General features: G+C 41.6%; 1 protein-coding gene and 1 long non-coding RNA gene across 2 annotated transcripts; one reads left to right on the top strand and one right to left on the bottom strand.

Moving 5' to 3' along the window:
• The first annotated feature begins 278 nt into the window (after positions 1-278).
• On the top strand, positions 279-23305 carry prkcha (protein kinase C, eta, a). Its single transcript, XM_086126485.1, has 14 exons — positions 279-881; positions 7485-7548; positions 8443-8596; positions 8680-8714; positions 8794-8867; positions 10241-10370; positions 10470-10606; positions 10692-10820; positions 10939-11112; positions 12560-12714; positions 14892-15030; positions 17013-17201; positions 19320-19466; positions 19560-23305. The coding sequence occupies exons 1-14, from the start codon at positions 528-530 to the stop codon at positions 19707-19709; spliced, it is 2031 nt and encodes a 676-aa protein (XP_085982611.1). The 5' UTR covers positions 279-527; the 3' UTR covers positions 19710-23305.
• A 1553-nt stretch (positions 23306-24858) lies between these two features.
• On the bottom strand, positions 24859-25522 carry LOC147196268 (uncharacterized). Its single transcript, XR_015102617.1, has 3 exons — positions 25291-25522; positions 25017-25154; positions 24859-24937 (listed from the first exon to the last, which is right to left on the bottom strand). It is a non-coding gene; the product is annotated as an uncharacterized LOC147196268 (long non-coding RNA).
• Positions 25523-25647: the final 125 nt, after the last annotated feature.

Here is a 25647-nt window from a genome sequence, read left to right as displayed (position 1 = left end):
TCAGGTTATGTGAAATATTTTTGTTGCAAACGAATAAATGTAGCCCTACTCCCAAAAATGTATGACGCACCACATACACACGCACACACAAAGTTGGGTAAACGTTCAACTCCTGACTAGGTTGCCCGCGAGATGGCGCTGTAGGACTTTGGGGACAGGGAAGAGCGATGGAAGCTCGAAATGATGCACACGGATATTGTAGTTTTTTCGTCACACCTATCGCCCCATAGACCCACGTGACTATAACGTAGCCCTCCACAGCCCTGACAGGTGTTTTTTTTTTCCCCCAGAGTTATGCGGAACTTGTACGTCTCGATCGGCGTGTGTTTGTTGCTTCCTTTGTTGAGGAGTCAGCCCACTCGAGATTCAAAGCAGAGGAAGCAGAACTACAAACAAACAGAACTACAACAAGTGCACTCAGCATGGACGCAGCGGCAGTGTCCTCTCGTTCGTCTCGAGCCCTCCTTTAAGACCTCCTGTTGGCTTCGTTCTTTCCCTTTTGATATTCAACCTCTCTAGTGGCAGGCATGAAGTTTTACGGCCGTATCCAGCTCCGAATCGGGGAAGCGTTGGACCTGAAACCAACCACTTTCTCCCGGCGCCACTCCAAGATTTTCATGAAGAACGCCTCGACGAACATGGACCCGTACATTGTCCTTAAAGTGGACGATGTCAAAGTGGGTCAAACTCACACCAAACAGAAAACCAACTCTCCGACCTACAATGAGGACTTTTCCTTCTCCGTGCAAGACGGACAACACGTCGAGCTGGCTGTTTTCCACGAAACCCCCATCGGATACGACGACTTTGTGGCGAATTGCACCATCCGCTTTGTGGACCTCATCACGAAAGCCAACACTGACAAGTTCGACGAGGGATGGGTGAGTAAACGCAAAAGGGGGTCACAACTGGGGGCCAACTACAATGACAGCGCTCCACCAAGGCCGGAAAATCCTCATTTGTATCTGAGGTCATTTGTGGCTCCATCACCTGCTGCAAATTCATTATTATTCACCAATTGTTTACAGATAAAATGAAGAGTAAGCCAATGAAGCATTCTTTGTTCCATCCATGAGTTAACTATTGTCCTCTCGTAAATGTATTCGTGGTTCGTATTAACGAATTTTAATACTCACAGATTTAAAAAACAAACAAACAAATCGTCCTTTGAGTAGTGAAAAGCTTAGCGAGTATCTGTTCTTGTGCTCACTCCAAAGTATTGCTTTTGTGGTATCCTGTGTTATCTTTGTGCCAAAGAGCTATGTTAAAGTGAGTCGAGAAGGTTCTTCAAGACACAAGTAGTGCTTTGCTTTCATCTTTTGGCATTCCCGGTACTAAGGAACGATTTTGGATAATTTATTAGACAAAAGGTGCTTTGCCACCATCTTATGACATTTATAGACAATATAAACCTTTCATGGCAACGTTACAAGGTTTCCCCAAAATCTCAGTCTCTCAAAATGCTCAGTCTGTTTGAAATGGCCACTTTAACCTCAATACAACACACAAAGAATTTGGGAAATTGGATGCCAGTTGGATTCAGAAAATGGAGCTGACAGCATATGAGGATGATGAAACATCCGATTACTATGTTCCAGTTTTTCTTTTTATATAAAAATGTTTTACCTTGACCAGAATACTGCATTGCATGTTAGCCAAAGGTGCAATCCTGGTGGATTCATCCTTGTAGAAAATAAAAGCAAGTTGCCATGACTACTTCGGTACTTCCGGCAGAAGTTGCTTCTTCTTCAGTGGCCACGGCAATTGTATTGTATGGTAACTGTATTTTATGTTCATTTATGTTGCTACCTCTTCGCCAGGACTCCATTGAAAAAGAGGTTTTTTAATCTCAATGGGATATTTCCTGATTAAATTAAGATGGGAAACGAAATTAAAAGTTAAACCATTTTCGACTCACAAGAATAACTTGTACCTAGTTATTAAGCGAACATTTCGTCGAAAGCAGAGGGGATTCCGCTACCATTTCTGAATGCAGCCTTTAATCAGCAACTTCGTTATGATCACAAACAGACAAAAAAAACCGGACAAAAATAAAGTTGTAGTTCTTATCTTAACAAGAAGAAAATGATGCATTTTGTTTAGATCAAAAATACAACTCGTATGTTTTTTTTACATTGGGTAAAATTTTATTCTTTAAAAAATGGGACTACATTCTTGGAAAAAAAAAGGAATCTCACTCCTGCAATAACATGCTTGAATTTTTTCTCCCCTTTAATCTCTTTATCTCTGCAGGGATATCAGATTTATGTCCTAATGCTATCAGAGCTTTTTGAGAACCACTGCCTTGATCAACTTCAGCCTCAACAAAATGATAAAATATTAATTTTCAGGATTTCAATCCTTTAAATTGCTGATTAATTTTTTGAACAATTTTTAATGACAAGAAAACTCAGCAAAAAATATTTTTTTCCATATAAAAGGTAATAGAGGGATGATGTTTTGATTGTTAATAGAGGTTTGTACAGAATATGTCAAAGATCAACAGAAACATTGATTGCATCTTTCATCACCACTCAAGCCCCCGTCTAACCCTACTATTTATTAAATGGAAATCTTGTGTAGAGGTGGTTTGTGTGTGTGTGTGTGTGTGGTGGTGGGGGGGGTAAAAAAACGAAATAATTCAAGTAATAAAATTGGAATGTAAAAATCCTAAAACGTATGCAATGTTGGGTAGTTTTGCGGAAGAGTAATTCTGAACCTGAAGTTCTTTAAGTGATTAAACAGAAAAAAACCATGGGTTTTTGTCCTCAGGGTAGAGTAAAAAATAAATAAATAAATAAATATACACACACACACACACACACACACACACACGTATGTATGTATATATATATATATATATATATATATATATACACACACACACACACCGCCAAAATATTGCATGAGTGTTTGACATTGTTGACTCACACCTAAGTAAAGAGAAGTTAGCCACGCCCGACGGACCTGTTATGAAGAGGGATTTTTATATTTTTTAATACAAGCTTTTCTGGTCATTTCCTTGTTGGTCATTAGTCATGTTTTTTTTAAGTCAAGTCAACTGTATTTATAGAGCACTTTCAAACAGTCATCGCTGCATACAAAGTGCTGTACATGGAGCAATTTAACATGCACAATAAACAGTAAGACAAATCGGTAATAAAGGCGGTAGAAAGCACCAAACAGAAAAACCAAGAACAAATCTAAGGTACATACATCATACATACATTTAATGTACATACATCAGCATCGACTTCTTAACAATGTTTGTGGAATGAATTGAAGGAATAAGACTGCCGTATTGTCGCAATAAATGCCATTTCTGGTAAACTCAGATATGACTGTCGGCACTGATCCCACCCTTCTTCATCATCAACTCAGAAACCACAAACACATCTTGTAAATGTCACTTTGAAACACACCCACCGCTGGTGGGGGGGAAGTGAGAAGTGTGTGTGTTCTCTCTGTGAGCAGTTAACACGTTTCAGCGCCAGCCCAGATGCATAAAATCTGTCCTGGACTCACCAAATATTTTTAGCGACTCGACCAAGTCCAACTGTGTTTTTGATCCCTGAAAATTAACGCCCTCTTTCAAATGAAAGTCAAAGTTCAGATAATCAAAATAGGCACCTGATTGGTTAACCTAACCGCAATGGAGTCGGGCACAGCAAACCCTGCCACGGCGACGCATTCATGGTCATTCTTTAGCTTCGTGTTCATCGCTGTTTTGTAGTCTCCTCTCACTGCTTGGTGCAGTTTGCTCCACCCCAATCTCCTCATCTCTACCCTGAGGTCGACCACAAAAGCAACATCGTTTTTGACATTTTGTTGTTGATTAATAAAGCAAAGGCTTCCGTGACATTTGACAAGAGTGTTGAACTTAATGACTTTTCTCAAATTTTGTGGTCAGGAAAATAGTATTTTTCTGTCTTATGCTAAATTCTTGATCTCATCTGGACTTGGACTTAGACTTGGACTCGAAGCTTGAGACTCTGACCTGACTTTGATTTGGAGCTTGATGACTCGAACTTGACTTGACTACAGCTCAACTACAGTTGCAACTTTTGGTATTTTTGATTAAAAATCGGTTTGTTTTCTGCCTTTTCTTCTTCTCTGCTTCCCTAGAATAGATCCGCCTCATTTTCCTAATTTCCTCACAACACACCAGCAATTTTGTTTCGCTAATTGCCACCTTCTTCCTCAGTCAAGTCTATACTCGCACAATTGGAAGTGGGGCACTCAGGAGAATCATGATAAGTTAGCCATTTTTCTGTGGGATTTCTTTTTTTTTTTACTGTGGAAATTAAGACCAAAACAATTATGATTACGAGGGTTGGGCAATTACCAATATCGGGTATCAGTATTGGGCTGATTCAAGGCATCGGGTATTCGTGAAGGCTGCCAACAACAGCCACAGATACTTAAAGGCCCCATAAATCTGACATTCAGTAAGTCCTCCTTGCGAGCAGTCGTTGCTATACTGCAGCAGTTAGAAACGTGGGCAAATCATGTACAACAAAGAATTAAAGGTTTGTTGATAATTATTTGTCATTGTTAATCAAAATGTGATATTTTAAAACTACTGGTGGTATCGGTGAATAATCATTGGTGAAAAAAGTGATTTATTTCACAGTTTTTAGAAGACACTGGGAGTCCCTGGATATTTGGGGCGCCGGGACATTCTTGTTTGCCTAATGATAAATCCGCACCTTTCTTTGATCCAACAAATAAAAGCTTCAATATGATGATCAATATGTGTGATGCAAAAGTGAGTGGAGATCGTAAAATTCTCGTGAATGTCTGCTGAAAGTTGTGTGTGTATATATACAGGTGTATATATATATATATATATATAATTTTTAAATTTGTGTAGTTAGTCTCTCTGAGCTGCTGTTTGCATCTCTGTCATATTACACAAAATAATGCTCCTTGAGTCGTGCCAAGGTCTGTGGTTCAATTTCACATAGCTGATGACTTCTTCAGATATCAAACTAGTTCAGACCAAATCAACGGCAACTCCACTGCTTGCAGCCAAGTAGTGCACTCCATTTCGCTTAAGATGCTTCAATATAATCGATTTTTTTGCCATTCAATAATGGTTAAAGCACTGCACACACATCCAGAAATGGCAAAATAAATGTGTTGGTTCATAAGCTTTGACCTTTACAGAATTAAAATTAATTCACCACACAGGTGAACAGACATATTGATGATAATGTGCAACGATAAAGAGGAATATTGCAAGGGTCACTCTCTTATCTCCTGGCATCTTTGCCGAGTCTCTGAAACTTTTTTCGCATGTGGCCAGTCCGCATGCCCCACTGGTGTGTTCACGTTGCACACAAAACACGAAGCGCTTCTATTTAGGACAGGAAAGCAAAATATGTGCTCATATTCAAGTTGTTATCACCATGACATTTAGACCCGACTTTTTTCCCTACCCACTTAATGCGACTTTGCACCTCATTGCAGTGAATGCTGCTTGCTCGACTGAAACGGCCATCTGCTTTAAAAAAAAAAAAGAGAGAATACTTAAGATGTTAAGCCTTTAGAAAACACTACCCCCCCCCCCTTCCCCCATCTACAACTTTAGATAGCATAAAAACTTCTCCAATATTGTTGGGCTGCTGGTGTCAGATTCTGAACCAAACCGAATAATGTTTTGGATTCCAAAAATACAGCCTCAGTCAAAGTGAGATAACAAAAATATTTATTACAGAAAAGCGCACCGACAAAGTACAAACTGAAATTGCTGGCCAGAAGGAGCCAGGAAAAACAAAACAACTATGCATAAAACAAAAAGCAATTACAAAGGCAAGGTACAAGAGATCACTGCTTATATACAAACAAAATATCACAAATCCAATAACGCAAAACCAAAGCTCAAGATCCATAAAAAGGAGTCATGAAAATACTTACAAAGCTCAATGACAGAACGAGAGCGACTATGAAATCTATGAAGTGGTCTAGAATACAACAATTGAAGCACAACAGCGAGCAAGATCAATAATCCGACAACCGTTTGGCAGTCCTGAAATCCATGTCAGGTTTGATTGGTAAAGGCAGAACAGGTGCGACAGCTGGGGGGAAACGCCCTTCGCTCCAGCCGGGACTGAAAACAAAACAGAAAGACAGACACAACAGATGGATATTGAATCAAATATGAAGTTACCAAAGACTAATACTGTCGATCACAAGTCAGGGGACGTGGTGAATGAAACACTTTTAAATTCTTTCAAATTAGATGTCAAAGATGAGTTTTGATCAGGGCCTGCCAATCAAGTGCGACATTACACAACCGTTTACATCAACTTTTGTGAGACGCCCACTTCCAAAACTTGACTGACACGAAATTTCCAATTTGAGTTCGTCATTGTGGGGACTCACTTTTACTTTCAGACTCGGGACTGCTTGAGAGCAAACGATAGCTCGCCTAGTCTTCATGCCAGCGTTGGGATTGGCTCGACTGCCGAGGGGCGGCCAAAATCCGGGTTGAAAAGTGGGCTTGATCAGACATTACGACACCTGGGAATGTTTTTAAAGTGAAGAAAAATGAAAAATGTCTCCATTTTCAGCAGCCCCAGAAGTTGAAACCGTAGACGCTTTTCCACGCCTTCATGTGTTGCTTGTTTTTTTTTTTCGTTCTTTTTTTTTTAATTGTCTTCATTTTACTTTTCATTGATTGAAAAGCAAGCTTTGTTAGCTTTATATCCGGCCAGTGACTTGGTTTTTGAGGATTAGTGAATTTCATAAATTCTAAAGGAAGCTGCAATGAATGCCTTAGCAAAGAGCTGCAGGGAGGAAACTCCCAACTTGGGTGATGCCCGTGCGCACCACACATCAGGCGACGCTTCCCTGCAATTCATTTCCACAGTCTTAAAACGTACGACTGTACTTCCAATGGTGTGTCTTTGTCCAAAGCTCGAAGCCGAGTCTTCAACCTCATTTTCATAGTTTTCTTTAAACTCTATTGTGGTGGTGGATGAAAGCAAAAATTATGAAAATCTCTGTTCTAATCCTGTTCGCGTCATGCGTTTGTGAGACATCGCTTAACAGCTGCGGCACAGGCCTCCACAACCAGCGCAACCTGCCTGACCCGCTTTGTTTTTTCTGTCAAGGTTTTTAAATTCCTAACTCATTATATACTTCCAGGAACTAGTATGCATTTACCCACACATACAGGAACTCAACTGTCTCTTCATCACACTTTTCTAATACACTCATTACAATATGTTTTTATTTTCCTGGTGAATATTTAAGCTTTTCGTGCGCCCCGTAATAACCTGATAACACGGTAAGCCGTCCACTGTAGTAACCGCTGTCCCTGAAAGGGTCAAACATACCTTGTACAGTACATCACACATTGATTTTGATTTGTTATCTTGCGTTCTATTTCTTATTATGCCTGAGTTGAAAGATAAAGTGCTGTGGTTTATATCTAAATTGGCATTCCCGTGCAAAATGTTTTGCATCTCTGTCTGCAGAAGGACTTGGAGCCCGAAGGCCGCATTTACGTCCTTATTAAGCTGAACGGATCCTTCATAGATGGTGAGGTCACTGCAATGCCATGTCTTGTTATCTCCTCCAAGAAAATGTTGGTTTGACTTCTTCTTTGACTCTGTTCTAAATAATAGGTAGCTAGTCTTTGAGTATCAACCCTTTCATGCACCCTGTAACCTGATAACCTGTCCACTCTAGTAACCGCTGTCCCTGAAAGGGGTTAATTAGAATGCACACGTTAGCGCAATTTGCTACAGTATGTGCATGCAGGTGCCCATGTTTCAATGTCAAAGCAAACCTAATCCAGACTGCACATTTGGAATCAATTTCAATTCAGTATACTGCTCCTCTGCGCTCCGTATAGGACAGTGTTTACAACCTTTATTCAGCCAAGTCACGGATCTTACCTCGTTGTCACGGCACGCCACCAAACATGTCTCACAAAAAGTATACGCACTAAAATAACAATGATGTTCTCTCATTGACATGCTCGGTTTGACACCTGGGCCTGTTCGACCGAACACAAAGCTATTCTGTTGTCTGAACGAACACAGACTGATGGACAGGTTACACTATACCTTCTGCCATCTCGTGGAAAACCTGTCGCTCTATTTTGCTGTCACCAGAAGATGAACAAGAAGGGATTATTTGCAGTAAATAAATCTGAATTTTGGAACCAAATGGGTGAAATTGGACAATCGACGACGAGGCACAGGTTGGGAGTCGTTGCCTTTGAATGCTTCTGTGTCATAATAGACTTGACAACAGGCTCGTATGCAAATTAGACAATGGTTGTTTTAGCGTGACTCGACTAGTTTGGTAAGTATCAAATCATTTGTATCTAAGATGGATATGAAATGTTACCTCATGCGGTGATGTGAACTTCCTTCCTGGTTTGTCAATTGATTGTGTGCTTGTCTTTTTTTTTTTTTTTTTAAACAGACGAGGCCATCGTGATGCCGGTAAACCACAAGGAGTTCAGCAGGAAACGTCAGGGGGCCGTGAGACGGAAAGTCCACCAGGTCAACGGGCACAAGTTCATGTCCACTTTTCTTCGCCAGCCCACCTTCTGTTTTCACTGCAAAGATTTCATCTGGTGAGCAAGTCGGTCAAGCCCAGGTCACCGCTGCTTGCATAGATTTGAAACTTAATTAGTTTCGGTCATGATTTTTGTTACAGGGGTGTTTTTGGAAAGCAGGGCTACCAGTGCCAAGGTGAACTTACCGTCTTCCCCTCCTTACTGTCGAGCTTTGCTTCTGATTTTGACTTTTTTGTTTTTCCACCCCCATCTAGTGTGTACATGTGTGGTTCACAAGCGATGCCACGAGCAAGTTGTCACTGTGTGTCCACGCATGAAGGGGTCAGAGGTACCATCACTCCCCTATGTCTTTTGTAGTACCTGATTGTAGGGCCTGACTGATAGGGATTTTTAGAGGCTGATGTAGAGGCCAAATACAGATTTATCGGCCGGTTAATTTAAAAATCTGTCATGCATAAAATACTTAATTTTTTTTCCCACGTACATTTCAATGGGTGTCAATTATACACGGATTTTCGCTAGTCGCTGTTCCTCGCGATGAGTTTATAAATATCTTGTTTCAAAAATAATAATAATAACCTTCCCTTTTCAGTTCCCCCAATGCATTGCGTGGCGCTATACATTTAATTCATCAAGTTAACCCATGTCAAAAGTGTGTTTGCGTTACCGGTTGTTGAATGCGTGTCATATTTAGCACATTTATGTTGCCCTGTTTTGAAGTTCATGATTATTCTTCCATCCATCCATTTTCCGAACCGCTCAACCCTCACAAGGGTCGCAGGGGGTGCTGGAGCCTATCCCAGCCGTCTTCGGGCAGTAGGCGGGGGACACCGCTAGCCAATCGCAGGGCACACAGAGACGAACAACCATGCGCGCTCACATTCACACCTAGGGACAATTTAGTGTGTTCAATCAGCCTGCCATGCATGTTTTTGGAACGCGGGAGGAAACCGGAGCACCCGGAGAAAACCCACGCAGGCCCGGGGAAAACATGCAAACTCCACACAGGGAGGCCAGAGCCGGAATTGAACCCGGTACCTCTGCACTGTGAAGTCGACGTGCTAACCACTGGACTACCGGGCCGCCATGATTATTCTTTATTTATTGATTTAGTAACAAAGCGTGACTTTCGTTTGTGCGTGACATCCTTGCTCACCTAACCGCTGCTTGTAAAAAAAAAAAAAGATTGCGTTTCATTGATGAACACATTTCATGAAATATATTGAAGAGTCAAAGGTCATTGTATAGATTGATGCGTCATAAATAAGGAAGCCGGTGTAACTTGTGTACAACTGCTGTAAAGGGTTCGAGTAGATGGTAAAAACAACGGGCAAACATCGACCATGCGGCCGATGATTTTGGCCGATGTTGTAAGGGCCATAATCAGCCGATTTAATCGGCCTGCCCACGAATAGGTCAGATCCGACTTGAGTCTCTTGCTACTGGAAAGTACATGAACCACATCGTAGATGCCACACACTCTGACACACATCTATAATTTGTCAAGGTGGCTCGAGAGATGCAACACAACCTGATTTAAACCTCATTTACAACACCTATCCGCTGTTCTATATTTTGAGCGATCGACTACTTCATTGCTTCTTGTTTATTATCTGTTCAAGTGTCACATTTTTTTGTGACTATATTTAACGCAGCATGGTGGAAGCAGCTCTTAAACGTCACACTGTGTCACTTTTGCAGTACGTCAGCCCAGGCTTCAGCATCAACATTCCTCACCAGTTCCATATTCACAACTACAAGTCACCCGCTTTCTGTAACCACTGTGGATCGCTCCTATGGGGATTTGTCCGGCAGGGCCTACACTGCAAGAGTAAGACGCCCAAAATCAAGATTTAGGCAGTAGTTTCTCACTCTGCTCCTGTCTACAAGTATATCGTATCATTTTGTGTTCTGTGATTTCTCATTCCAGTCTGTAAACTCAATGTTCACATTCGATGCGAAGGCAACGTTGCACAGAACTGCGGCGTCAACACCGTGGAGCTGGCCAAAAAGCTGGCAGAGATGGGTATACATGCCGGCGAGCTCTCTGAAAGAAACACCTCAAGAGTATGAGAATTTTCGACAACACAAATTCTGCTTCATCGTGGTTGTTCTTCCACCAATCTTTTTCTCTTCCTTTTTGCCTTTACAGTTCGGTTCAGGTAAAACCAAGATGCCCTCTGAAAGGAAGAAGAGTGTGAAAAGTCAGCCAGAGATGCCTCAATATGGAATCTCAGACTTCACATTTCTTCAAGTGCTAGGCAAGGGGAGCTTCGGCAAGGTGGGAAAGACTTCCAGGGGGGTGGCCGGAAATGTGGTGTCCAATAATGACTTGATGGCCTTTCAGGTTAAAAAATAAATAGATACATTTCAAAAATGCATGTGTGACATCTCTGCAGGTGCTGCTTGCCAGACTCAACAATAGAGAGCGGGTTTTCGCAGTCAAGGTGCTGAAAAAAGACATCATCTTGCAGGACGATGACGTGGAGTGTACCATGACTGAAAAGAGGGTGCTGACACTGGCCAGCGTTCACCCGTACCTCACTCAGCTCTACTGCTGCTTCCAGACACAGGTCAGTGGAGACGCAAGACACACACATACTGTGCATATGTCTGTTTACGCTAACCTCTTATGGTTGAATGTACAGGTGACTAAAAGACACAGAAATTCTGGAACACTAAAATATGTTTTGTAGGTGTTTGTGTAATAGCCGTGGTTTAATGTATTGCTTTGGTTATTTATTGTGTGTATTGCTTTTGTGGTTCTGTGGTTGTTTTTGTCTATTTGGTTCAGGTTGGCGCAGATGTATTTTAGTATTTATCAATATTTGGTAAGTTTGTCATGTATTGTTGCTTACTTGTACACCTTTTATTGCCCCTTACAATTATCGTTGTTGTTTTAAAATACACAAGAACTTCTACAGTACTCAGCAAGAATGACTATGAGTGTCCTTTTTATCCGTACTGTCTCGATTTCACTAAAACGTAGCGTTACTAGACTTTCATTGGCATGTTCCAACCTTTGCAACATGACCACAGTTTTTATTCCCCCAGTCCAGAATTGCGTTACATTAGTTGTTCAGCAGAGGGCAGCAGAGGAGACGGTATACTTAGCTCTTTTTCCACCCCTGGCAATCTTAACCTTCTTTTCAATGTTTGAGCCTTAATTGTCCTACTTCACCCAGGTTTAAAATAGAGCAGCGCGAAGACGAGCATTAACACCGAGGCCACTCCCTTGAACCTATTCACAGTGCGGTCAAGTGGCTTTTGTTCCACCACATCATGTATTGTTTTAAACCAACACTGGAAAGTACACTGTGTGTGTTCAAGTGAAATTTGAAGAACATGACAGGAAATTGTGGTGGGAAGTTGCATCTGCCTCCTCCAGTTTTTAAACTTTTTTTTTTTTGACGGTTGTCACTCGTTAGTAAGGGAGCTCATCAAGATCAAAACGCCAAAATGTGATACAGCACCAATATGCCCGATAATAAGATAAGAAAACCTTTATTAGTCTCGCAATGGAGAAATTCCCAATGACACATTGTGTGTGAAGTGTGTTTACATCATGCAACCACTGTAAAAATAAAGTTTTAAGAACAAAAGACAACTGAAAAAAAGTTAGTCCTATGCATTATTAAATGTAGAACTGCAGACCACTCCGGTTTTCAGCAGTGCACTCCTTTTGCTGCCTGTCTGACCAACTAATGAAGCGTTACAGCCAGTCCCGTGAATCACATCCTTGTATTTCAGCACTACGTATCTACCAAAGCCTGTAATGAGAAAGAAAGATTTATGGATTTGATCAATTTTTTTCCACCCCACTAACTTCAAACCACATTTAGTTCTCCAGCAAGCCATTACAGCCGCGTGAAGTGTATGAGCTGCCCGCCATGTCCTTGAAGTGAGCTTGGCCTCGTGACAAGTCATGACTGATAACACGAGCGTTTCTCCGGGGCCACTGGGTCTGCAACTATAAGTGTATGTACACAAATATATGTTATATCCTCATCTCATATCCAGGACCGTCTGTTCTTCGTGATGGAGTTTGTCAATGGTGGGGATCTGATGTTCCACATTCAGAAGTCCAGAAGATTTGATGAGTTCCGGGCATGTTTCTACACCGCGGAGATCACCTCGGCTCTCATGTTCCTGCATGGCAAAGGCATCATCTATCGGTATGAATGACACACACACACACACACACAAAACAATTCCACATACATCTATAAAACTTATGGGAATGACTAAATGGAAACGAAAAGGAATGAGCAAATACACAGCAGCAGGGAATAAATAATTATTCTGCGAACGAATATTCCCAGAATGTTGATGAATAACCCACATGCAGTTTTAATTTTTTTTTTTTTTTTTTTACTTTGTACAATACAGTGCCTTGTCTTCTGTTGCGTCCATCCATCCATCCATGCATTTTCTAATCCGCTTATCCTCACAAGGGTCGCGGGCATGCTGGAGCCTATCCCAGGTGTCTTCGGGCAGTAGGTGGGGGACACCCTGAACCAGTTGCCAGCCAATCGCAGGGCACATATAGACAAACGACCATTTGCGCTCATAATCACACCTAGGGACAATTTGGAGTACCCAATCAACCTGCTGTGCATGTTTTTGGAATGTGGGAGGAAATCGGAATACCCGGAGAAAACCCACACAAGCACCGTGAGAACATGTAAACTCCACACAGGAAGGCCGGAGCCAGAATCGAACGCTGCACATCTGCGCTGAGAGCCGGACGTGCTAACCAGTCACCCACCGCGCCTCCCTTCTCTTATGTCAATTCAGACTTTTTTATTTTTACTCTTAAATCTTTCAATTTTGTGCTCTTGAAATATCTTTCTGTAAATTAATTTGGGGTAAAAATCACCCCTGATGCATGCTACTGTGTGGGGTCATATTGAGCTTACCCTCAGCCTCCTCTTTGTTTTCCATGTACTCACTGAATATGGTCAACCCCACCCAACACTTGCTGAGGGCTCCATGCCACGACTTGACGATAAAGGGCATCATGTACTCTGTCAAACCTGAGTTATATTTATCAGGCTAATGTGTCCCGTGTCAGCCATAAGTGCATGTTATAGCATGCCTGTTGGTTGCAGAGGGCTCACACAGGTTGCATGCTACAACCGCAATAACACACATCAAGCCAGGATAAGAAGAACACTCAAGCACTCTCGATCTATGATGTTGTGTAATGTGAAGTTTCTCTCGTAACTGCTGTAGCTTCAGCTATTGTCTTCTCTTGGATGATAGGAATCCTGTTTGTGGTTTTTCTTGCAAATACTGAACTCAACTGAAACAGTTTACAATGTTCCAACGCTTTAAACTGCTGCTTAGTGACGGAGGAAAAAAAACAACTCACCGTCTGGAAAAAAAAAGCTCAGTTTCTGTGTCATGTTCTTAGTCACTGTTATTTGGAAATTTGGTTATTTAGTGCAGCTTCATGTTGGACCTTGCAAGCTGAAAAAAAAAATCCAGATCAATCTCAGCTGGTCTGGTAACTTCGGTCTGGTAACTGGAAGTCTTTTCGTTCAATTTACATGTAACTTTCAAATAATCAATTAGGTTGCTTTTTGCGCAGTGAGCATATAGTGCTGTTTCCTGGCGAGTGTTTATTGCACTTCAACAGTTCTTAATCTTCCTTTACGTGCACTGCATCAGACAGAGAACAGAGAGCTGTCCTGAATATTGTAGCAGAACCTACATACCTACATACACAAGTTATTTGTAACACCTTTCTGTATGATGCACTACAGTTCTATAACTCATAAAAAATATCGAGAGAATTTCACAAAAGAACAATGTTAAATCAATACTTCTCTCACAGTGTCAATCAAAACCGAAGCATTGTTCTCTTTGTAATGGGACTTCTCGACAGCTGAGGTTTTATTTGTTCACTGACGTTTTGACCTTACGAAATGCTGCTGACACCAGGGATAGATAGTTCAATTCTGCAGAAATCTACGTGTTAGTAAGTTACGTGCAGTAAAATTCTAACGCTGTTTATCAAGCTTTTCTATCATCTATAGCACAGTGCTTGAAGCTTTATTTGATCATTCTCCAACGGGGCAATCGGTCAACAGAATGTTCCTTTCCTCTTCTTCGCTGTCTGTATGCCGCTCATACGCATGACAAATGCTTCTCTCACATGACAATTGGCCCTCAATCAATCTTTCCTCCCCGCTACAGATTTTGACTAATTGTCTGTTGGATTTTGATCACTGGCTGGCTTGCAGCCACTTGCTCGCAACCCATTGATCTATCTCCAGGAGAAAGATGATCATGTCACAACGCAATTACTGTGATTTTCAATTGTCAGTTTGTTTGTGTTGCCTTTCAGGGATCTCAAGCTGGATAATGTTCTCCTTGACAAGGACGGCCACTGTAAACTGGCAGACTTTGGCATGTGTAAAGAAGGCATATTTGAAGGCATCGGAGCGAGAACCTTCTGCGGTACTCCTGATTACATTGCCCCAGAGGTCAGTTCAGACTTATCGAACTTTTTAAATGACAGAAAGGCAGACATGGTTGATGCCTTCTTGTAACCCACATGCGCTCTCATGTGGTCATATGCAAGGCCCCTCCCCCTTCCCAGCACAGACAGACTCCCTCATGACTAACTGGAAGCCAGCAAACCTTGGCTTGGGGTCACATTTTCAACACTGCTGGAGTTCATATCTATTTGGTGGAATTTTCCTTAACCTAAGCATGTTTGGCCTTCACGACAAGAGAATATTCGTGCCTGGCCCATTACCCTGAAATGGCATGCACTAAAAAAACGAAACAAAACACCTGAAACATGAAAAATTGCTCACTAGAAGATCTGACATGAAAAATAGTCATGTTGCTGGGCCACAATACATTGTGTGCCCATGACAAAGGAGTGTTTGGTCGTTTTATAGCTACTGGAAGAACTTGAAGACAAAGTCCACGTTCAAAACATTGTGAGGGCACTGAGACTGAGCTGCTAGGATATTGACCTTACGAGCCTATTCTTACAATTGTTCGCCACAAACCAGCACAATCTACTCATGCCTGAGACTCTTATCACTCTTCTATTACGTAGATGCACCGACCAAAAATCCACTGACAAGAAATTTGTTGTTAATTTTGCCCATGGTCAATCAACTCAGTTTAGTCAAATGCCCATTTGTTGATTTTTTTTTTTTTTTTCACTCTGCAGGTATGTACATTATTCAGCATAATGCAATACTGTATGACCAGTACACCATCGGCACCAGCATGTTACCGTACTTGGGTATGGTGGTCACTAGTGTCACCATTTGAAAGGACTACTACTACTACTACTACTCCCAACAACACTCGTTTCCTCATTTGAGGAGTTCTCCGGTTGCCTCTGAACTGTGTGCAAAACAAACAAGGGTTTATGAATATGTAGTATGTGCATGAAACCTAGTGTAGTAACTCAACTCATTATCTCACTGATGCCAGGAACATCCTGTTCCAACCCATGTGTTGAAAAGCGGCTTGAAAAATGTTTGCAAGAAAAACATTATTTGAAGTAGAAAGTCCCAAGCCCTGATAAATAGGGAGGTTTTGAGTCAAATACTTTGTGACTGCACATAAGTAGATTTTTTCAGGGGCTTGAGGGTTTTTTTTTTCTTTTTTTCGGTGGGGGGGGGCATGACTCTTCACTTTTGCTACCTACATTTGAAAATGTAGCCTTCACTCCTTACTTTGTCGAAATGAGTTAGTGGTCGAGATGTTGATCGATTGAGATCTTGAGTTCCTATAAGACAAAAAAAAAGAAAGAAATGCAAGGAATATGGACCAGGGAGCATTAGCGATCTTCAACATCCTGGGTCTTATTTAAGAGAATTGTTTGATGTTGTTGCCGATGAAAAAGATTGGTGGTGAATGCTTTCTCTTGTGCATCCTCTGATGTTCAAATAATTTGTCTCGGATCTGAAAAATCACATTGCAGGGTGTTTTCTTTCAGTAGTTATCATTAATCATTCAACCCCCCCCCCCCCCCCCCCAAATGTCAACATTACTGTGTTCCATTACCATGAGAAAATTAGCAGCGTTCACGTGAGCAAAGCTGTGGGAACATTATTATTTATTTGTTATTTTGGAGGCATAAAAGTCTTGACTCAACGCAAGCTTACATTTTCAGAACATTTACTATGAAATAAAAGAGGGAAACGATTTTGTATTCCCTCCATTGTTTACGGTTGTACAAACAGATATTGTAAATAAGTGACAGTAAAATGTAATTACTAAGTAAAGGTGTTGAATAAGTACCTTTGCCACTTCTGGCAAATTGCACACACGAACACATACGCACAAAAGCGATGGCGAGGGATCCATTTAATGTTTCTACCTCACAAGAATAGACCAAACATCCCTCTGCTGCACCTCATGTAGTTCACATTTCCTGGAAGACTCCCTTGGCCGTGATCATGAATGTTGTCTGCCGACATGTGGCATTGTTTCACAGATCCTTCAGGAAATGGTGTACGGCGCCTCTGTTGATTGGTGGGCGCTCGGAGTGCTACTGTACGAGATGCTGCAAGGCCACGCGCCCTTCGAGGCCGAAAATGAAGATGACCTCTTTGAGGCCATCCTCCATGAAGAGATTGCTTATGCCGCTTGGCTCAGTGTCGAGTCCGTGAATATCCTCAAAGCTGTGAGTCTCTCTATTTACTGTTTATATTCTTTAAAAAGGAACATTGATTTAATTCGGGATGTGAGTCACTTTCTGTCCTTGGCAGCCATTAAATCTGCTCTGATTGCATCTGTTGGACTCGGATGTTTTTTCCACGCTGAACTAATGATAGAGAAAATCCATTTCTCACTTGGTTTGTGTCCCCCATCGCGCAGGACAAGACATTAAGCCGCGATCATTAACAAAATGATCAATTTGCCACATTCCTAAGTAGCTCTTGCAGAACCAGAATTGAAATGGGCTACGTTCTGCTTTGTTTGGTTGATTATTTGTCACGCTTCAGACTGACTGAGACACTCACTGCAGAGTGGCGGGCAGGCTTACAAGCGCTTTGCCGGCCAGCTGTTTGGACCACTTCTTACATAACTATATTAAGCCATGGTCCACTGCCCTGTCTCAGCGAACTGGCTATAAATACAACAACGTGGGCACGTCCCCCGTCATTGGCTGTGCTGCTTCACTAACCCATGTTGTTACGCCAACATGCTTGACGAAGTATTGCGCTAAGCTCATTTGTGTGTCACATGTTACATAAAAAGTCCTCTAAGTGTGAGCGGATTTTGAACGTGCTGCTCCATTTATAATGACAGACGATCGCCGCAAGGTTCTCCTTGTTTCCGTGAACAGGTTCAAACAGTTCCTGTTATTCTATTGGATCTATAAGGGGTAATGCTGATATTTACAGGATAAGTTCGTGATAAAAACTCACTTTATTCAAGTACCGGTAACTGGAAGTTCTTTTTTTAACTAGCATCAAGATGTGCTGGAGAGAATATTATCTATCCAGCATCTTCATGGAATCCACAATCTAAAAATGACTTAATTCAGTTCATATTTGGAGCTAGCAGTTACTTTACATGGATTTTCGAATCGAAATAAAACATTTGCATTTACTTTGGAAAACAGTGATCAACATTTTTGCCTGTTTTCTGACGTGTTACAGAGCAAACCCCTCACTGAATCCTAATTAATTAGTGTATTCATTTTCCGCACTGTTCATTTGAAAGAGTCTTCTATTTTTGAATAAAGGGTTGGAAATGGAAACATGTTTTTAAAAAAAAATCAGATTCATTGACTAATCAACAAAATCATCGACAGATTAATTGATTATTTAATCGTTAATCGTTAGTTGCAGGCAGCCCTATTTCTAGATTCATGAGAGGGCATGAGAGCTCTCCATTGAAAGCCACTAAGCCAATTGATTTGGGAAGTCTTATTCATCTGTCTAGTGACTTGGTGTTTATCTCGTGGCTGTCACCGGGGAGTGAAAGGCTCATTTGTTTTGTTGGCCGAGTCTGAATGTCATTGCCAGCCTTAAGATGTGCACCTTGTCCCCAAAATACATTTGCTTATTCGCTCTCTTGCTGAAGGCGAGTCAAAACAGTCAGTCGTCTTTCATTTTTGGCCACACCCCGGAGCAGCTGTCAGAGCTGGACCCGTGATTTACGTTTTGATTGTTTCTTTGTGTACAACACCAGGAAGCTGGAACGGTTTCAACACTACTGTTGAAACAAGCTGAACTTTTCTCAACTGGTGCGTTGCATGTTGTGCCAAGAAAAAAAATCTGGGTGTGTTTTTGTGAGTTGGGAGGTGAGGCCTTACTCACTGAATGTCGACTTGCATGAGCTTCAGTTCACCCTCTGAAATCGTTGCGCTGTAGTGAGAGAGAGATACTTTCTCATAATGTCTTGGATAGATCACAATTTCAAGTTCTTTTCTTTATAACGTCGTACTTAATCTAGTACAGGGGTGTCAAATTCATTTTTGTCGTGGGCCACGTTGTCGTCACTATTTCCCTTGGAGGGCCGTTATGACTGTTAAACCATATAAATAAGTCAACTACTGTAATGAGGGGTTTGGTAACAAGAAAATGCTAACAATATCTCTCTTATTTTGGTCCAGATTTTAGCAATCCGCATAGAAGTTGACATGTTTGATTTGCTTTCGCGGGCCACATAGAATGATGTGTCGGGCCAGATCTGGCCCCCGGGCCTTGAGTTTGACACCTGTGATCTAGTATCATTTTGTGGGATGACACGTTTTTTTTCCCAACTTCATCTCCATTTCTTCAATACATAGCTCCTGACCAAAAACCCACTCCAGCGGCTGGGTTGTGTGCCATCGGAGGGTGGTGAAATTGCTGTGACCAGCCATGCCTTTTTCAGAAACATTGACTGGGAGATGCTGAATCGTAGAGCCATCGAGCCACCTTTCAAGCCCAAGATCGTACGCCACACATCCTCCTCTATAAATACCAAGCAGACGCGATGCAGTTTATGTGATCATCTCATCTCGACATATACCTTTTGTCTCTCTCAGAAAACACCAGAAGACGTCAACAACTTTGACCCGGACTTTACAAGAGAAGAGCCCACCCTCACGCCAATCGATGACTCCTCTCTGTCCTCCACCAATCAGGATGAGTTTGAAGACTTTTCATACACTTCACCCGAAATGCTGGAAAACTAAGAGTGTCAGTGCTGATTTGCTAATCAGCCTGTGCTCTCGGTCTATGTCCAAGACAGTTCTCGGCCGTACAGTATGACTCTGTTACATTCCCCACAGGCATGAGAGCGTAAAATGGATTGGAGTCAGTCAGACACAGGACACGCTTCTCAAATGACATTTTGCTTGGACTGACTACAATATGGCGTGATGGACTTGTACATTTTTTTTTTTTTGCCAAACTGTATGTATGTAGTTTTCTACCGTTGAAATAACTCACATTATGGTTGACTTGGTACTTCATGTTGTGCTTCAGCAAATTGGGCATAGAGTCATCTCTTTTTTTTACTTCCAGCAATTTACTGAATGACAAACTGGCTGAGTGTGTAGAATCATTTGTGACACACACCACCCTGGGCGGCGAAAATCTTTTTTCCCTCTAAGCCACTCCCACTAGATAAATAAAAATAAAATCTTGTATTGAAGAATGAAGCTTAAAGTTGGCACTCTACACGATGCAAGTGGGAAGATATTATGTTGTTAAATGTAGACTGAGACAGTATTTGTTTTTGTTTTTCTTATCAGTCACAGTCTAGCAAACTCATGTCACCCCTCCAAACTCTACCGATCATGTTGAGGATGATGCAAGATTTCATTTGTGGTAAAAGCTCATGTGAGTCATTCTACAACCTCTGAACTTTTAAAAATGTTGACATACATTCGTCTGTTCACCCAGGATGAATGCTAGTGATATTTTTGAACTTGTCGGCAACTACTGAATTATTTCTTATTTCTCTTGTCGCTTTACAGTTGCAGTCATTTATTTGTGGCTCCTATCTGTTCTCTGTTTCATTCCTCCAAAAAACAAAAAGTGGTATTTGGCAGCCATTCAGTATCTGGGAGCCCACTGTAGGCCCTTTTACAAACCTGTAAATTAGAACTTTGTACAGTCCTAGACTAAAGCAACAGGCTAATCATCGGGGGAGTTGACTGGGAACTAGTGAAGAATAAACAGGAAACACTATGTCATTACCGTCACTTTTGATCCAAACCGGAAGACATGACAGGGGTGAATGATGCTTTTGCATGGTGCCTTGAGAGCATAGGCTCCTTTATAGGCGATACAAAAATCAACTTTTCAAACAAGAAAGAAAGAGTCTTTCTTCTTCAATGGCAGAATCTTAAACAATTCTGCTACCACATGATGAAACTGCCCCCGATGTGGAATGCACCTCCCTTAAGAGCACAACTGTACTTCCTGTTAGCTTGAAGGAGGAAGCCTGCATTTGTTTATCTTCGACCCCCTACTATGTGGCAATTGTCTGACAACTAACAGCAGTGTTACCTGTTTATTCGGAGCGGAGTGAAACTGTTCACAAGTGACCACATTTTGCACCACTTACTATATAATAAAGAAATACCCATTAGCACACAATGAGGTTTAACTCTCTCAGAATCGACGGTCTTTATTGACACTTATTGACCTTAACTCACGCAGCTCAGCAAGATCTACTCGTTTTAAATGCTGTAACTTTCAAGCTCCAGTGTTGGTTTTCTGAGATTGGCCATAAAAATCAATCTTATCCAAGGTGTAATGTCTTGGTCCGAAGGCCTCGACGGCCTACTAATATTCAGGACATTGTGTTGTGCCCATGATGGTGAATACCGTACATGGTAGTTGAACGAATGAGACCCAAGATGAAATGGCCTGGCGGTTTGTTTAGCCATTAAGGCGGCCCAGTTTGGCAGCTTTCCTCAGGTAATGTAGAAATGGGAGGAGAGATTTAAGAGCCTTGTCTCAAATTTCATTACTGAGATTAACTGATGGCTGCCAGCATGTCTGTGTGTGCCATTTGATTGAATTAGGACAGTCCCATGTGCATTGGCCCTACAAGTAGAGACTGGAACAAAAAAAAAAGAAACTTCTGTAGAAATACAAGAGGTCCACAGATGAGGCATTTGAGAGCGCCAAGCAAAGACTCACAGCTTTAGCTACCTGCCTGAAGAGGTACACGAGAGAGGTCGAGGCCAGGAGAATAAACATTATGTTCTCTGATAACTCAGCTAAAGTCTCCTATGAGGCTGTGGAACACCACTCTGGAGGCCAGCTCAAAGCCAGTTGCACAGGTAAATATGCTCCAAGGCAGATTTTAAAAAATTGTGGGGTTTTTTCAGCTATTATCTCACGTTTTCCTAATATGTTCTGTGTTTTCCTTTCACAAAGGTATTGGACTGGTCCATGCTTTACGACCAACAGAAAGATCCTTCTTAATTATGTGGAAAAACCTCTGTAAGCATTTACCCTTCTTGTTTGAAAAAACAATTGTCAAACCTGTCTCAAATCCTCCATGCAGAATTATTTAGAACACAGTGCAGAGAAGGGGTGTCTTTTTATTTCATGATTCCATTAATGACTTTTCACACGACTTGCATTTTGTTCCCAAGTTGGGAAATCTAAAAAAAATGAAATAATCAATATCGAATTTTTTTTCTATTTAAAACTAAAGAAAGAGCATTTTTGTATTGAACTGCACTCATTAAAAAAAAAAAAAAAAAAAGAGCGGGGCTACAGTATTGGTAAAATCCTAACAATTGCAGGACATATTCAGTGTTAGCCTAGTCAGGTCAAGGACCTTTTAATGAGTAAACCATTTGTTTTGCAATCATTGACATGCATACCAAAGCCAGTGAGTAGTTTTTGGTGTGGTCAAACATGTAAAAATAAATCCTGAACACTTTCTACTATACATGGAGCACAGCAATCTGCTGCTGCATTTTCCCACCGTCAGAAGGGGATGCAAGGTTAAAGGGGAGGCAGGGGCGCCTGTCTTCCTTTTCCTGATCCACAACAAAGCATTTAAAAGCAATATGTGAAAAACATCCGAGAAAAAACACACAGTGGGTTTAAAACCAGGGGTCACCAACCTTTTTATAAACTGGAAACTACTTCTTGGGCAATGATTAATGCAAAGGGATGCCAGTTTTATATGCATTTTGAAAATAAATTGGCTAAAATGATTAAGGGATAAATTATCTCATTGCACCTTTGGTCATATGCTCCGATACGGACCTTTGAACTACACCGTGGTGCCTCGAGATATAAGCAAAATACACATTTTGGGAGATATAAGCTTTTTTTAGATATTTTTTTGCTTTGAAAAGCAAGCACAAATTATAGATGCAGGCAGTAAACACAACCAAACGACTCATGTCACAACAAGCAGCGGTTTGGCAGTTCGAGAACAACTTTCAAAAACATAACTTTGCCTGAAAAAAGGCTGTTTGATGCGCAAAACATGTACACAGACCACAAAACAATACTAACGGGTCTATAGTTCTTATTTATTGTGAAAAACGACCAATATTACTTCAGCTGACTGAGTCATTCATAAAACTCTTCTTCATATGTGTCGCTGTCCATATCACACTGCCATCACACTGCCCCTAAGCGGCCAAGGAAGGCACACCAGGAGGAACAGCAAAATGTCAACTGAACCGAAGTGTTCAATACTACTAACAGTTTAATACTTCACTTTGTATTGAATTATTTTGCTGTATGTTTTCATAAAGTACATTTTGGAGTGTTATTTATCCTCATTAAAACACATTTTAAAATTGTGCACCAAGTTTGAGGTTTGTTAGCTTTTTTTTAATTTTTAACAAACATGGAAAAGGCAACATGAAAAACTTGTGAATCGTTCCAGAATTGGATGATAATTTAGGCACCAACAACAAAATTAGATAAGAGATATTTTGTCTTATTCCATATTTTTCTGTTTTGCGCTAAAAAATTATTGCTGAATAAATGATTTGCAATTAAATAAAGTTGTAGTTGAATAAAAATTAACTTTGTGTAATGCTGTACTTAAATTAAAATAGTAGGGGTGCAAATCAATGCGGATGTTTTGGAGAATTCATACTAGCTGTGTGAGCTGCTACATGTGTACTCACTGGTCAAGAGCAAATTTAACTACAATGGATCCCAGATACAGTACGTGCGGATTCACATATTCGCATATTTGTTTCAATATTTTTTGGTTTTTTTGGGCGGGGGGTTAATGCTTGTTGGAAATTTATCCCCCCCTCCCCCCCAACAACTTGTAGTGAGGAGTTGTTGGGTTTGTCTTTTTCCTTTGCATTTATAATAACCGTAATGCATGACTTCACAAATAGCAGGGGGTCTACGGCAGTGATTTCCAACCAATGTGCCGGGACACATTGTGTGCCATGAGAGCTCTCAAGGTGTGCGGTGGGAAACTATAAAATTTTATCTAATTGGTCAGAATTTTCCATCCATCCATCCATCATCTACCGCTTATCCGGGGCCGGGTCGCGGGGGCAACAGCTTTAGCAGGGAAGCCCAGACTTCCCTCTCCCTAGCTACTTCTTCCAGCTCTCCCCGGGGGATCCCGAGACGTTCCCAGGCCAGCTGGGTGACATAGTCTCTCCAGCGTGTCCTGGGTCTTCCTCGGGGTCTCCTCCCGGTGGGACATGCCCGGAACACCTCACCAGGGAGGCGCTCAGGGGGCATCCGAATCAGATGCCCAAGCCACCTCATCTGGCTCCTCTCGATGTGGAGGAGAAGCGGCTCGACTCTGAGCCCCTCCCGGATGACCGAGCTTCTCATCTTATCTCTAAGGGAGAGCCCGGACACCCTGCGGAGAAAACTCATTTCGGCCGCTTGTATCCGGGATCTCGTTCTTTCGGTCACGACCCATAGCTCGTGACCATAGATGAGGGTTGGAACGTAGATCGACCGGTAAATTGAGAGCTTCGCCCTTTGGCTCAGCTCCTTCTTCACCACGACAGACCGATACAACGTCCGCAGGTCAGAATTTTTTTTTTTTAATCTATAACAAATAGTTTGTCTTTCCCATCTATCTATACCGGCAATGTATCGTGGCAGACAGAATAAAAAAATTATCTTCTAAAAGAATGCAATTGACCTGTGTGGCCACTTTTTATAACAGTTCTGTATGGTGGTGTGCCGTGAGATTTTTCAAACTTAAAATGTGTGCCTTATATCAATAGAGGTTGGGAATCATTGGTCTACAGAATAATTTTAAAAAAAAAAGAAAAACTTAGACAATGATTTTTTTTCTGATAATTTGAGTAACAGAGTTCCATCGGTTTAAGTGACACACTACAATAGGAAAAACTGGAGAGGCTTTACCTTATCTCTCCTAATGGTCAAGGCAATCAGCTTGATGATAACATTTCTGCTGAGTCATGTGGCTCACTTTTCTTTTCATCTGCAATGGATTCAACGGTTTTAGTAACAAGATTGCAGGTACATTCATCCATTTTCTAGCGGGTCACGGGGGCAGCAACCTTAGCAGGGAAGCCCAGACTTCCCTCTCCCCAGCCACTTCTTCCAGCTCTTCCCGTATCCTGAGGCATTCCCAGGCCAGGGAGGCATAATCTCTCCAGCATGTTCTGGGTCATCCTTGGGGCCTCATGCTGGTGGGACTGTGGCATGTAAAAGTGGGTAGTTGCCGAAAGCATTGATATAAAAGGTGTTTACTGACACTAAACGGCAGTGAGCACAGAGTCCGACTCCATGCATTTTATTGAACACAACAGGGACATGCCCGGAACACCTCACCAGGGGGCGTCTAGAAGGCATCCTAATCAGATGCCCGAGCCACCTCCTCTACGTGGAGGAGAAGCGGCTGACTCTGAGCCTCCTCCTGGATGACCGAGCTTCTCACCTTATCTCTAAGCCCAGACACCCTGCGGAGAAAACTCATTTAGGTCGTTTACAGGTACCTTGAAAGACACAATTTCAGAGCACAATTGCTACTTTTAAAATATAGTCCGTGATAAAACAAAATGTTTTCACGGTTGCGAGCAACACATATCAACAAAATAATAACAAAAAATTCCCCATCCCCCATTATATTTGGAATTTGTCATCAAAATGGGAGGCCAAAGTGGAAAAAAGCAATTTCAGGGTCTGAGG

Source organism: Hippocampus guttulatus, chromosome 13, assembly GCF_054856545.1.
Source record: "Hippocampus guttulatus isolate MCC_2025c chromosome 13, RoL_Hgut_1.0, whole genome shotgun sequence".
In the NCBI taxonomy this organism is placed as follows: Eukaryota; Metazoa; Chordata; class Actinopteri; order Syngnathiformes; family Syngnathidae; genus Hippocampus; species Hippocampus guttulatus.
This window is presented reverse-complemented; position numbering and strand designations above follow the sequence as displayed.

Excerpts from the sequence above, each read along its gene's own strand:
- prkcha (XM_086126485.1), top strand. The coding sequence starts at position 528 with ATGAAGTTTTACGGCCGTATCCAGCTCCGAATCGGGGAAGCGTTGGAC. Across the intron at positions 8,597-8,679 it reads CACTGCAAAGATTTCATCTG|GGGTGTTTTTGGAAAGCAGG; the intron begins GTGAGCAAGTCG and ends TTTTTGTTACAG. Across the intron at positions 8,715-8,793 it reads GCAGGGCTACCAGTGCCAAG|TGTGTACATGTGTGGTTCAC; the intron begins GTGAACTTACCG and ends ACCCCCATCTAG.